Source organism: Sapajus apella, unplaced genomic scaffold (assembly GCF_009761245.1).
Source record: "Sapajus apella isolate SASKATOON/1434 unplaced genomic scaffold, GSC_monkey_1.0 scaffold59, whole genome shotgun sequence".
In the NCBI taxonomy this organism is placed as follows: domain Eukaryota; kingdom Metazoa; phylum Chordata; class Mammalia; order Primates; family Cebidae; genus Sapajus; species Sapajus apella.
This window is the reverse complement of record NW_022436999.1, coordinates 8,117,106-8,129,829: the sequence shown is the minus strand read 5'-3', so window position 1 is coordinate 8,129,829 and position 12,724 is coordinate 8,117,106. Positions and strand designations below refer to the sequence as shown.

General features: G+C 46.0%; 2 protein-coding genes across 6 annotated transcripts in view; one reads left to right on the top strand and one right to left on the bottom strand.

Moving 5' to 3' along the window:
• CHURC1 (churchill domain containing 1) overlaps positions 1–9,472 on the top strand; it is a 32,210-nt gene extending 22,738 nt beyond the window's left edge. For 2 of the 4 annotated variants that reach the window (XR_004259095.1, XR_004259094.1), the window contains exon 5: positions 9,383–9,472. Coding sequence is in view for 2 of the 4 variants with exons in the window: in XM_032245877.1 (XP_032101768.1) it covers positions 9,383–9,424 (42 nt within the window). In the remaining 2 variants the exon portion in view is untranslated. The remainder of the gene's footprint in view (positions 1–9,382) is intronic. The other 2 variants (XM_032245877.1, XM_032245876.1) reach the window with 1 other exon arrangement.
• On the bottom strand, positions 5,411–10,234 carry GPX2 (glutathione peroxidase 2). Of its 2 annotated transcripts, none has more exons than XM_032245874.1 (2): positions 9,822–10,234; positions 5,411–6,093 (listed from the first exon to the last, which is right to left on the bottom strand). In XM_032245874.1, exons 1-2 carry the CDS (start codon positions 9,879–9,881, stop codon positions 5,743–5,745), a joined length of 411 nt encoding a protein of 136 aa, XP_032101765.1. In that variant the 5' UTR covers positions 9,882–10,234; the 3' UTR covers positions 5,411–5,742. The 2 variants fall into 2 exon arrangements, with proteins under 2 accessions (XP_032101765.1, XP_032101763.1); XM_032245872.1 differs by having other exon boundaries at positions 9,660–10,210.
• Between the last annotated feature and the right edge of the window lie 2,490 nt (positions 10,235–12,724).

Sequence of the window (12,724 nt, the reverse complement as noted above, 5' to 3'; positions counted from 1 at the left end):
ACCAGATATGGCATATTTTTAAGTTATCATGAAGAGGTTTATGTTCACTGTTCTTTATTTCAGTGTATCACTTAGAGCCCAAAAAACTCAGGCACAAAGAAGTTAAATAACTTGCTTAAGGTCACATAGCTAGTGCAGTGATCCCCTCTCAGTAATAGTGTTTGGCAAATATGAAGTATAAGGATCTGGCAAGGTCAGGAAGAGGTTGAGAATATCAGTGACAGCACTCTGAGGCATCTGGGAATGTCAGATGAAGATTTATTGTTCAGAAACGTTAAGTCAGCTGTTGTAGGGATCAGTTGTTTTATTCCTGGAAAATGTTTTTCATTTTGCTGCAAATCTATATCTGACCCGCTGAGGAAATCGTTTGGTAAAATGAATCCAGAAAGCAGAGAAAATGCTTCATTACTTTAAATAGCAGCATTAAGCCCATTATAGCCTCTAAATTGCCTCTTCCTTGAGTTTGCTAATGCTTCCAACTTAGTCATTTGAAGCTCAAGAGTATAATTTTATATGACCTGCCAATGTCCTCATCTATGGCAGAATGTATAATTATTTGGTTTGGACTACATGTTACAAACATTTAAAACGTTAAGATCCTTTATATATTTCATTATTGGTAAACCAACGTTGTGCTGTGTTGTGTGATATTTTATCATTTTCTAGGTTCTTCTGTGGATCTAATAGAATAAAGACCTCTTGAACCCAGTTTCAGAGAATCCTTATTTTTCTGTTCAAATAAAGGGGAATTAGGCAAAACACGGCTCTTCTTTTTACTTCCCTTCCTGAGATATGAGAAGGAAGAGAAATCGCCTATGGGTATAATTGGAAACGTGGACTTATCCTGGCACTTCTTTTTTCTCTCGTTCTCTGATGCACAGGTCTGGCTAGTTAGGCTCTTGAAGTTAAAAGGTCAGCCAGTGCTTATGGTTTTGTTTGATCGAGATCTGTCTTTCTCATATGGTTTTAGGTTCTCTCAATTCTAATTAATTGACACGAGATCGCTTGGCCACAACCAGATATGGCTTGTTATTTGTAAGTTACCATGAAGAGGTTTATGTTCACTGTCATTATTTCAGTACATCAAAAGTCCTTTCGGTTTCATTCTTTCATTTTGTGAGCAGGGCTAGTTACTTGACTGAATTTGAGGCTCTCAGTTTAAAGATGTATGTTTTGGCTGCGTGTGGTGGCTCACGCCTGTAATCCCAGCACTATGGGAGGCTGAGGCAGGTGGATTACTTGAGGTCAGGAGTTTGAGACCAGCCTGATCAACATGGTGAAACCCTGTCTCTACTAAAAATACAAAAATTAGCCTGGCATGGTGGCCGCGTGCCTGTAATCCCAGCTGCTTAGGAGGCTGAGGCAGGAGAATTGCTTGAACCTGGGAGGTGGAGGTTGCAGTGAGCCAAGATCATGCCATTGCATTCCAGCCTAGACAAGACTCCGTCTCAAAAAAAAAAAAAAAAAAAAAAAGGTATTTTTTTTTACCGTAGTACAAGACTACTGTAAGATACAGCATAGTTGAATAAAAAGGGAATTAAAAGGGCTGGGTCTAGAATTAGCTTTGTCATCTGCTGATGATGGGACATTGGGCAAGTCAGTTATCCTGTCTGTATCTAAGTTTCTTCATTGGAAAATAGAAACCATCATGCCTCCACATAATTTTTACTAATGATTTAAAAATCTAATGCTGTTTGTAGGCAGCTGTCAGTGGTCTTTATGAAGAAAAATCTGAGCTAGAAGAAAACACTGTTGTGGTTAAGAGTAGAGGCTTTGGAGTCAGACTGACCTGGCTTTAACTTTTGGCTTTGCTGCTTCCTAAGCTCTTTGTCCTTGGCAAGTGTCTTGCCCAATTACCTTTTCTTTTAATAGAAATAAAAGTTTTTCATGGGGTCTGTATGAGGATAAATAACCTAGTGTGCATAAAGTACCTAACACAGTCTGAGCCCATAGTAAATATTCAGTGAATGGTAGTTTGGATGATGGTTGTCATGGTGATTATAAGAAGGTTCTAGAGTTTGGCTCAGTGTTTTTTTTTCTTCTTTTTGAAACAGGGTCTCACTGTGTCACCCAGGCTGGAGTGCAGTGATGCAGTCGAACTCCTAGGCTCAAGCAATTCTCCCACCTAAGCCTCCTGAGTAGCTAAGACCGCAGGTGTACATCACCATCCTCAGCGGATTTTTTTTTTTTTTTTTTGGTAGAGATGAGGTCTCACTATGTTGCCCAGGCTGGTCTCAAACTCCTGGGCTCAGGGCATCTTCCTGCCTCAACCTCCAAAAGTATTGGGATTACAGGCTTGAGCTACCATACCACACCTGGCCTCAGTGTCTCATAAACTAAGGAGAGAGAGATAGCTATGGGAACATAGTCATGGAGATACTTACCAATTTCACTGTCTATACCTTGGCCTCCTAATCACTTGTTCCAAACTGTTTCATTGTTGTTTTTTTTTTTTTTTTTTTTTTTTTTTTTGTAAGAGCCGTGAGGTTAGTGATTCTCTCTGTCCCTCCTCTGAATTGATTAGCATTACCTCAGCACTTCTGGGACGGTTGTCAATGAGACTTCCCCCTCCTTCTGAGTGCCTGTAGGGAAATTTGATTAAAAGATTTTTGTTTATCTGGAAAAGTGGGTAATATTTTAAAGCTTGGCCTTGTCTGTTGATGACCACAGGCTAATACTTCTGAGGATAAGGGGAACAAACAAGGTGAAGAATAAAGGAAACACTTTGTAATTTCTCTTCATTTTAACAACAGCACAACTAAATATTTAGTAAAGCCAAACATCCTTGTAAAACTGGAACCTCCAGTTTTGCCTTCCCTGTTCCCTCCTGAGCCAAATCAGGTTCTGTCTGAAGTAAATCGCATTTCCCCTCCCAAGTGAAGAGCCCTCATTCTAGCTTTGTGGCCCTCTCTGACTCTCTGCAGAATCACTTATACTGTAATTCCCATTCCTTTGGGAATCCCCTAAGTAATTTTTGAACTTGGGCCTCAAGGGAAAGACCGAACACATTGTACTGGTGTGTCAGGCTCTAAGTTGCCTGTAGCACATTGCCAGCATCCGAGATAGCTGGCTCTGTTACTGGATGTACCAACAGGCTACGGAACTGTCAAGATGATGAACATACAACAAGAATTCTCTATTTCATCAGAAAGACAATTGGTCTGCAGTTACTCTTCTAAAATCAGTATACATGGTCCTGCCCCATAAGAATTCATACCCCAGGCCAGGTGCGGTGGCTCATGTCTGTAATCCCAGCACTTTGCGAAGCCGAGGTCAGCAGATCAAGACCATCCTGGTTAAGGGATTAAGACCATCCTGGCCAACATGGTGAAACCTCATTGCTACTTAAAAAAATGCAAAAATTAGCTGGGCGTGGTGACGCGCACCTGTAGTCCCAGCTACTCAGGAGGCTGAGGCAGTAGAAATTGCTTGAACCGGGGAGGTGGAGGTTGCAGTGAGGGGAGATCATACCACTACACTCTAGCCTGGTGACAGCAAGACAAAGTCTCAAAAAGTTCATACTCCAGCTGTTGGCTTTAAGAGCAGCAATCAGGCTGGGCACGGTGGCTCACACCTATAATCCCACTACTTTGGGAGGCTGAGACAGGCAGATCACCTGAGAACAGGAGTTTGAGACCAGCCTGGCCAACATGGTAAAACCTCGTCTCTACTAAAAATACAAAAATTAGCAGAGCATGGTGGTGGGCACTTGTAGTCCCAGCTACTTGGGAGGCAGAGTCAGGGGAATTGCTTGAACCCAGGAGACAGAGGTTGCAATGAGTTGAGATCGCACCACTGCACTCCAAACTGGGCAACAGGGCAAGACTCCATCTCAAACAAAAAGGGAAACAAAACAGGAATCTGAAAGGCTTGAGGTTTCAAGAGTGAAGTTAAAGGTAGCCTTAATTTGGCAGAAGGCTCTGCAGAATGGTGACGGGATTCCCACCATAATATCCAGGTTAACCTTTTACAATAAAACACTGTTCAAGACAGGTTTAGTTGAAGGTCAGACAGTGGGGATCCTAAACATCTATTCCACATTCACTCTCAGATTATGCAAGTGCTTAGAAAACAGAGTAAGCAGAGCGATTAAAGGAAAAACATTTTCCTGTCAGCGTTGGGATTCTCAAGCAGTGTGTCTAGTTTGGAAAACTGTCCCTTCAGGGCTTCAGTGAATAGAAGTGAAAATATTCCATCTAGTGGTCAAAGAAGGGAAGGTGAAATGAGAAGTATCCAGGATGAGGTTTGTGGCGCCTCTCAGCAGGTATCTCCTCCAGAACAAGGTAGAACCTGGTGGTGGTGGTATGTTTGGATTGTCTGTACTGGATGAGGAATTGGGGATAGCATCCTTGCATGGCTCTGAGCAAAACTGTCCTCACAGTAAGGAACAATGATGTTGCAAATGGCAGATTATAAACAGTCTGACTCTGAAGGGAGTCTCTCTCCTAGCCCCATCCCCCCTTCCTTCTTATGGAGGAAGAAAGGAGTCCTATCATTCCTGCCTCTATTTGTCTTGAGCCTGAATTCGTGAATATGTGAGTTTGAGAAGAATGAGGGTGTAATGTGAACTTTATTTATTTATTTATTTTGAGATAGAGTCTCGCTCTCTTGCCCAGGCTGGAGTTGCAGTGGTGCCATATCAGCTCACTGCAGCCTTCACCTCCCAGGTTCAGACGATTCTCCCACCTCAGCCTCCCAAATAGCTGGGATTACAGGCATGTGCCACCATGCCCAGTTAAGTTTTGGTATTTTTAGTAGAGATGGGGTTTCACCATGTTGGCCAGGCTGGTCTTGAACTCATGACTTCAAGTGATCTGCCTGCCTCAGCTTCCCAAAGTGTTGGGATTACAGGTGGGAGCCACTGCACCTGGCCCATGAACTCTAAAAAGGAGGGAGAGTCAGTCTAGCAAAGGATCAAAAACAAATGGTACTCGACAAGATGGTCAGGAAAAAAAGTGCTCTTTGTGTTCTCAGTAACTGCACCCTCTATGCCCTTGCTATCAGTAAACATTAACTAAGCTGACTTCCCAGGAATTTCCCAAGGCATAAGTCAGATCTAGTTGGCCCAGTACCCACAGTGCTATTGATGTCTTCCAGACTGAAATCCTAACGGCCTCCCAGTATCCTCAACCAAAGGGCTCATTATTCCCACCTACCTCCCATTATCACTTCCTCTTTTTCCCCAGTTCTGAAGAAGAGCTGTATGTAAAGCAATAATACAATTCACATTTCCTGTAACTCCCAACTGCCACTGCAGACCTTGACCAGAGCCTGCTTTCCAGTCAGTAATTAGGGCATCGCTTGATCCATCAGAGCCTCCCCATCCCAAAGCTTTGGGTGCTAGCCACTCCTCTATCCATCCCACCTGCAGTTTGTACTTCTGTCAAAGAAGACACACAGAGGCTGGCCGTGTTTCCACATCTGCCCTTTATTGGTCTCTTCTAGCAGGGTGGCTCCGGGCCCTTCACACCTCTCAGACACCACCCATGAAGGTTTAGGACAGTGCCATCATTCTGTGAAGGCCCAGAGCTTACCCAAGTCTTGAAGCCCTAGTTGAATCACCAACCAGAGGGTTGGAAGAGGAAAAGGAAACGGGCAGAGGGGAAAGGCAAGACTCTTCAGTGAAGGGGACTGATACCAAGGGAATGCTAAGGTCCGGCAGAGTCTCCTGAGGGCATGCTGAATCCTAAGGCTCCTCAGGACTGGATGGAGTTGGAGAACTGTGTGCTGAGCAGCTCACATCTATATGGCAACTTTAAGGAGGCGCTTGATGTCAGGCTCAATGTTGATGGTTGGGAAGGTGCGGCTGTAGCGTCGGAAGGGCTCTCCCTCCGGCCCTATGAGGAACTTCTCAAAGTTCCAGGCCACATCTGAGCGGCGCACGGGGCTCCAAATGATGAACTTGGGATCGGTCATGAGGGAAAAGGGGTCATCATGAGGGTAGGGGAGCTTGTCCTTCAGATAGGCGAAGACAGGATGCTCGTTCTGCCCATTCACCTCACATTTTTGGACAAGGGTGAAGGTGGGCTGGTATCCACCCCCAGGGCGGACATACTTGAGACTATTCAGGATCTCCTCATTCTGACAGTTCTCCTGGGGAGGAAAAAGACAAAGAGTGTGGACAAGGGAAGGGGGAAAAGAAGGATCCACAACATGAAACTCTTTCACCCTCCTTCACTCCCTTCACAGGATGGTTCTTTTTCACTGTGAGGAGAGAGACAGACAAGGTGTGCCTGTCTTGTCTTGAACTTCTGGGCTCAAGCATTCGTCTGGCCTCAGCCCCTTTAGTAGCTGGGACTGCAGACCCAGGCCACCATGCCCAGATAATTTTTTTTTGTAGAGATGGGGTCTCACTTTGTTGCGCATGCTTTGGCTGCTCTTAAAGATTTAGCACTTCTGAGCTGTTGCTTTTGTCTCCAGTCTACCCTGAGCAGTTCTTAAGGTGTTTAAAGCAGAAGAAAGAGAAAGGAGGCTTAGGTTATACTGCTTAGAACCTCCTCTTCAACTAACCTACTGACCTACCTACCCACTGCCTTGCCTGCTTTCAATTGCGTGTGTGTTGAGTATAGCCTTTGCTTCTGCCTACTCAGCTACTTGAATTGAGGGTGAAATTGAGGCCCAGAGGAATGGGATTTGCAGCTTCTTGCTTGCTTCTTGCCTTGTCCTAGAACTGAAGTACAAATGGGAAGAAGCTTTGATGAAGGAAGACCGCATCCAAGGACATCTAGTTTTCAGGTGCCGTAACAGCACAGCAAGTTAAAGACCACAATGAATGTGTACTCTAAATAGAACTACTTAGTAGGCAACAGGAGTGAACTAAATAGGATATAGGATTTAGGGTTGGGGAATAGGCCGGGGGAGGGGAAGTTGAGGAAATAAGTGCTTGATGGCTAAAGGTGGTATGTAATTCTCATTCTTTTCATGACTAGGCTACTACCCAAAGACTGCTGCACCTCGTATCCACGCACTGCTCTCAGCTACGAATGCTTTAGCTCAAAAGTGGTTCCTGCCTTTCCCCTCCCACTGCCATCCCTGTCCTATTCTCTCTCAGCATTCCCACTCATGACAACCCAAAAGTCCATGGGAACCCTTCTTTTCCCCTTTGCCTTTCCAATAAAAGATTCAGATATCTTCCTCCGGGAGAAATTTCCTGCTTCTGACCTGTGAGGACTAACTAGTTCAGGCCATCACGACATCATGAGCCCAGAGCTGATCTCTAGTAGACTTTTCTGTTTTTGTTTTTTTTTTCCCTGAAACAGGGCCTTACTCTGTCACCTAGGCTGGGGTGCGGTGGCACAATCCGCTCACTTCAGCCTTGACTTCCCAGGCTCAAGCTCTCCTCCCACGTCAGCCTCCTAAGTAGCTGAGACTACAGGCAAATGCCACCACGCCTGGCTAATTTTTGCATTTTTTTGTAGAGACGAAGTTTCACTATGTTGCCCAGGCTAATCTTTTTTTTTTTTTTTCTCAATTTTTTTTTTAATTGCATTTTAGGTTTGAGGGTACATGTGATGAACATGCAAGATTGTTGCATAGGTACACACATGGCAGTATGACTTGCTGCCTTCCTCCCCATCACCTATATCTGGCATTTCTCCCCATGCTATCTCCCCCCAACTCCCCACCCCCGGCTGTCCCTCACCTATTTCCCCTCTGCAGACCTCAGTGTGTGATGCTCCCCTCCCTGTGTCCATGTGTTCTCATTGTTCAACACCCACCTATGAGTGAGAACATGTGGTGTTTGGTTTTCAGTTCTTGTGTTAGTTTGCTGAGAATGATGGTTTCCAGGTTCATCCATGTCCCTACAAAGGACACCAGCTCATCGTTTTTGATGGCTGAATAGTAGTCCAGCCCAGGCTAATCTTTTACTCCTGGGCTCAAGCAGTCTGCCCACCTTAGCCTCATAAAGTGCTGGAATTACACGTGTGAGCCACTGCACCCTGGCAGATTTCTATTTCTGAATGCAAATAGCTGGCTGGCTCCTGGTAGTTATAGACTCCCTCCAGCAACTTGCTAGGCTGAAGTGATGGTGTGAGGCAGGAGGTACTTCTAGGGACAGAGGGACGTCTCAAAAGAGGGTTTGCCATTTCTGTCTCTCCTGCTCTGGAAAAGGCCAGACAGAAAACTTAGGGAAGAACAGTGAGAACAGGGAACAGTTTGGGTTCAGGTTTGTCACAGTCAGTGATGCTTCAACCTTCCTGCTTATGTCTTTTCCTTGCCTTCATACCACTGTGAATTGACTAAGGGGATTATAATGAGAGGCTTCACTTGAGTTTATTCTGCCTGCTTGTACATTAAAATCATAAGTGGAGGCCAGGTGCAGTGGCCCACGCCTATAATCCCAGCAGTTTGGGAGGCCGAGGTGAGCGAATCATGAAGTCAAGAGATTGAGACCATCCTGTCTCTACTAAAAATACAAAAATTAGCTGGGCTTGGTGGCACGCGCCTGTAGTCCCAGCTACTTGGGAGGCTGAGGCAGAATTGCTTGAATCCAGGAGGCGGAGGTTGCAGTGAGCCGAGATTATGCCACTGCACTCCAGCCTGGTGACGGAGAAAGACTCCATTAAAAAAAAAAAAAAAAAAATCAGACCGGGCACAGTGGCTCATCCTTGTAATCCCAGCACTTTGGGAGGGCGAGGCAGGCAGATCACGAAGTCAGAAGTTCAAGACCAGCCTGTCCAATATGGTGAAACCCCATTTCTACTAAAAAATACAAAAATTAGCCAGGCATGGTGGTACATGCTTGTAGTTCCAGCTACATAGGAGGCTGTGGCAGGAGAATCGCTTGAGCCTGGGAGGTGGAGGTTGCAGTGAGCCAAGATTGTGCTACTGCACTCCAGCCTGGGCAAGAGTAAGACTCCATCTCAAAAAGGAAAATCATAAGTGAAAATAGAAGAATCCCTAAAAGAGACCTTGAGGTGTGTGGACCAAAGAGCTATAACAACTTGATCCATTAATCAGAAATAGAGGTGACTGTGATGCCCAGAGGAGGCCCATGCATGTTGCAAACCTTTCTCTTTCCCGCTTGTTCTCTTCCCACTTAGCTAATTTCAACCAACAAAAATAATCTTCAATTTAAATAATCAGTTTGCTTGCATTTGCATAGTACTTTATATTTTTTAAGTTACTTTTGTGTATTCTATCCCTTAAACACCGTAACAATCCTATGAGCTAAGTGGCATTATCCCCAGTTTACAAATGAGGAAACTAAACCGAAAAATCAGGCACCCTTTGTGAGGGCACAGAGCCATTAAATAGCAAAACCGAGTCCAGCTAGAGCTAAGGTCTCTTGAGGCTGTCCAGTGCTTGTTTGATTCTTGGCCTCTCATTTCCTCCACTCATTTATTCAACAAATATTTAGTGAGTGCTTTCTGTGCCCTAGGCACTGAAGACACAGTGGAGAGAAACACAGACCTGGTTCTAGCCCTCATGGAGTAATATAGTAGGAAGACAATAGAAGATAAAAACCACACAGCCTCAGCATTAGAAAAAATATATACCTCCCCTTAGTATGTCACGTGCACCTAAAGAACTAGCTTAACAAAATACACCCCATGATTCCAGACACTCCAGCACACAGTCATTCAGCCTCTTCCTTTATCCCCCTTGAGCTACACCGATCCAACACCTTTGGTGCATTACGAGGAGGGACCCCTCACCTGATGTCCAAATTGGTTGCAAGGGAAGCCAAGGACCACCAGACGCCGGGGAAAGCGGCATTGCAGCTCGTTGAGCTGGGTGAAGTCCCGGGTGGTTGTGCCTCACAGCGAAGCCACATTCTCAATCAGCACGGCCCTGCCCCGAAACGTATTGAAATCTACCTTCTCCCCATCCAGGCTGATGGCACTGAGGTCGTAGAAGGACTTGGCAATGAAAGCCATGGTGAAGTGCAGAGTGAGCCCCGCAGAGAGGCCTGAGCCCACTTATGAATCTATCCGAGGGGTAGGGGGGAAGGAGGAGGGGGTAAGGAGGAGCCGGGAAGGAGGACAGAAAGGATCTAACAATGGAGCTTTGAGCGTCCCCAGGATGACTTAGCAAAAACAGGCCCCACCTGTAAGTACTGTTTGAACAAGGAGGTTGCTCCTCCTATTAACAGACTGAACAAAGCCGCCTCCCCGCCCCACCCTGCTGCAACCTGGGAAGAGCAAATTTGATATCTTTGAACAGATGTGAATAATTCACTACTTACAGGAAACCAGAGCCCAAAAGGTCGAATGGGGAGGGGAAAAAAGGGAGGGAGAGATGCAGGATTGACTCGTACCTGCTCCATCAAGTGGTTCTCACTTGACACAGACATTTATTGAATGCCTGCCAAGTGTCAATCTCAGAATTGTGAGAGGGCAGGGTCTGCGGAGATCTGAAAGACAGGAGGAGAATTGAGGCTCCTGCCCACCTGACTCAGAGGACAACTGAAATATACATATTCCTGTTCATGTTCTCTTTGTTGCTTTCCTCCAGGACAAAATCAAAGGGACCCTCAGGAGGAGAGTGTGTCATATTCTAGGGGGAAAAATGGCTCTCGGTGTCCTAGCTTTTGCCAGGCTGAGGAGACAAAGTGTTTACCTTGAAAAGTCAGTGCGTGGTGCCACTTGTCCTGGAGAACATACCTGCCCCTGCCCCTGCCCCTGCCCCTGCACTGTACCATCTCCTATATTATATCCTCCACCTCCACCTGACCCCCAGCCCCCAAGTCGTGAGGATCAGTCTTTGCTTGGAGAATGGTGAAGAGGAGTCACAGAACAGGTGGGTAAACTTAGTGGATGAACTGCACCTACCTCCCTCTCAGACAGAGGTTCGGTCCCCAAGACTTTTCAGAGCGGGCTTGTGCTGGTCATCTTCCCACAGAAGAAAGTGTGGAGGGAGTTGAAGTTGCTGTGGTTCCAGACGCAGACAGGCCACCCTGATGCTTTCAACAGGACCCATACAGTGCATCGCAGGATGTCTGCTAAGGGCCATCTCAGAGACCCACCCCTGGAAGCCACTGAAACTGAAAAGCCCCTAAGCCACTTCATTCTTTGAAGCACCCACCAACTCAACAAATTACTTTTTAAAAAATGCCTTGATTTCTTCATCAGCAAAACTAGCAATGGGGCTTGACCTAGCTTTGAGATTTTACAGTGAAATTTCAATAACAAAGCAAATGTTTACTAGAGTGTTTTCACAGAGGCACATCCATTGGGAACTGTCTCCTTGAACAAAGAATAAGCAAGTCTGGGGAGCAGCTGGTCTTGAGAATCTGATTTGTTGAGATGAGATGAAGGAGCTACTCACCAAGGAGCGCGGAGCTGCCTTGCAGCTTTTCCATGGCTGTTCAAGTACACAAGGACCATGTGTCTCAGCTGGCTCCTCCCTAAAAACAATTTTCCATTACTTAAGTGGGTAGAAGGGGTGACAGGAAGCGTAGGGTGAAGTGTGTCCCCTGCTGAAGCCGGGTGGAGTTCCTAGAAGCAACCAGTGAGTCCCCACCAAGCCACTGAGTTGCAAGTCCTGGGCACTGACAGTGGGCAAAATTTTAACTTGCCAGATTTATGTGGATACCTAGAGCTTCCCCCTAGCACTCTTTGGGCCTCCAGAGACACCTCTTATTCTCAGTTCTTTTGCAAACCTTATTCAAGAAGGTCATAGAAGTTCCTGAGCTGTGGGGGTTCCCTCTTCCTTAGGTACATGCCATCCCTTTTCTCCTGGTGTGACCTTGGACCCTTCAGACTCTCCTGGGGTTTTCACCTTTCCTAATGGAATACACTTGGTGAGGCTCTCCTAAAATATCTTTGTCTCCAGGTTTCCCTCAGACTGGCCTCGCTTTCCAAAAGCTTACAACTTCTGGCCTGCACTAGGCAGCGTGTGATTCTCGTGGCTTTCTGCGGGACAGTGCTAACTCTGGACACAGCACCAGCTTAGGCAGAAGGCCTGTGTTGGTGGTTCTCAATTCTGACTGCAAATGAGAATTGTTTATAGGGACTTTCCTGGAGATGCCAAAGCTTTGCCCTCCAGTGATTCCAATTCAGTGGTTTCTAGCCACAATTATGCCACTGTTACTTGAGACCCTTAGGTACATCTTTAAGCTCTTTTTATTGAGACAAGCTCTCTCTGTCACCCAGGCTGGAGTGCAATGGTGCAGCTGTGGCCTCAACCTTCTGGGCTCAGGTGATCCACTGGCCTCAACCTCACAAGCCACCACACTCAGATAATTTTTTTTCTAGAGACAAGGTGTCACTATGTTGCTCGGGCTGGTCCCAAACTCCTGGGCTCAAGAAGTCCTCCTGCCTCAGCCTCCCAGGGTGTTGGGATTATAGGCATGAGCCACTGCACCTGGCAAAATCTTTAAGTTCTGTGAGCACCTGCTTCCTTGCCTGTGGGACATGGATAAGTAACCACCCTCCCTATCTCACACGGTGATGGTTAGGGTCAGAAGAGTTGATCTGTCACCAGTGCTCTGTAAGTATAGTGAAGACCTTAAGACTACTGTTACCCTCCATTGTCCTACTCCTTTCTTCATTCAATCCTTATCCCCAATATTCTCCACCTCCATCAACTCCATATCCCAGAGTATGAAATACCTGCCCAGTCCTAAGATCCCAGTCTGCCTCTGCTCCCCCGAGGTATCCAATCACAAACCCGAAAGATTATCCAGTCCCTCCTCAAAGCCTTCAGGAAGACCCGTTCCAGATCTACCCAAACAGATGAGACCCATTTGACTTTAAAACCTGCTCAGACACAGACATTT

Excerpts from the sequence above, each read along its gene's own strand:
- GPX2 (XM_032245874.1), bottom strand. The coding sequence starts at position 9,881 with ATGGCTTTCATTGCCAAGTCCTTCTACGACCTCAGTGCCATCAGCCTG. Across the intron at positions 6,094-9,821 it reads TCAGCCTGGATGGGGAGAAG|GAGAACTGTCAGAATGAGGA; the intron begins GTAGATTTCAAT and ends TTTCCTCCCCAG.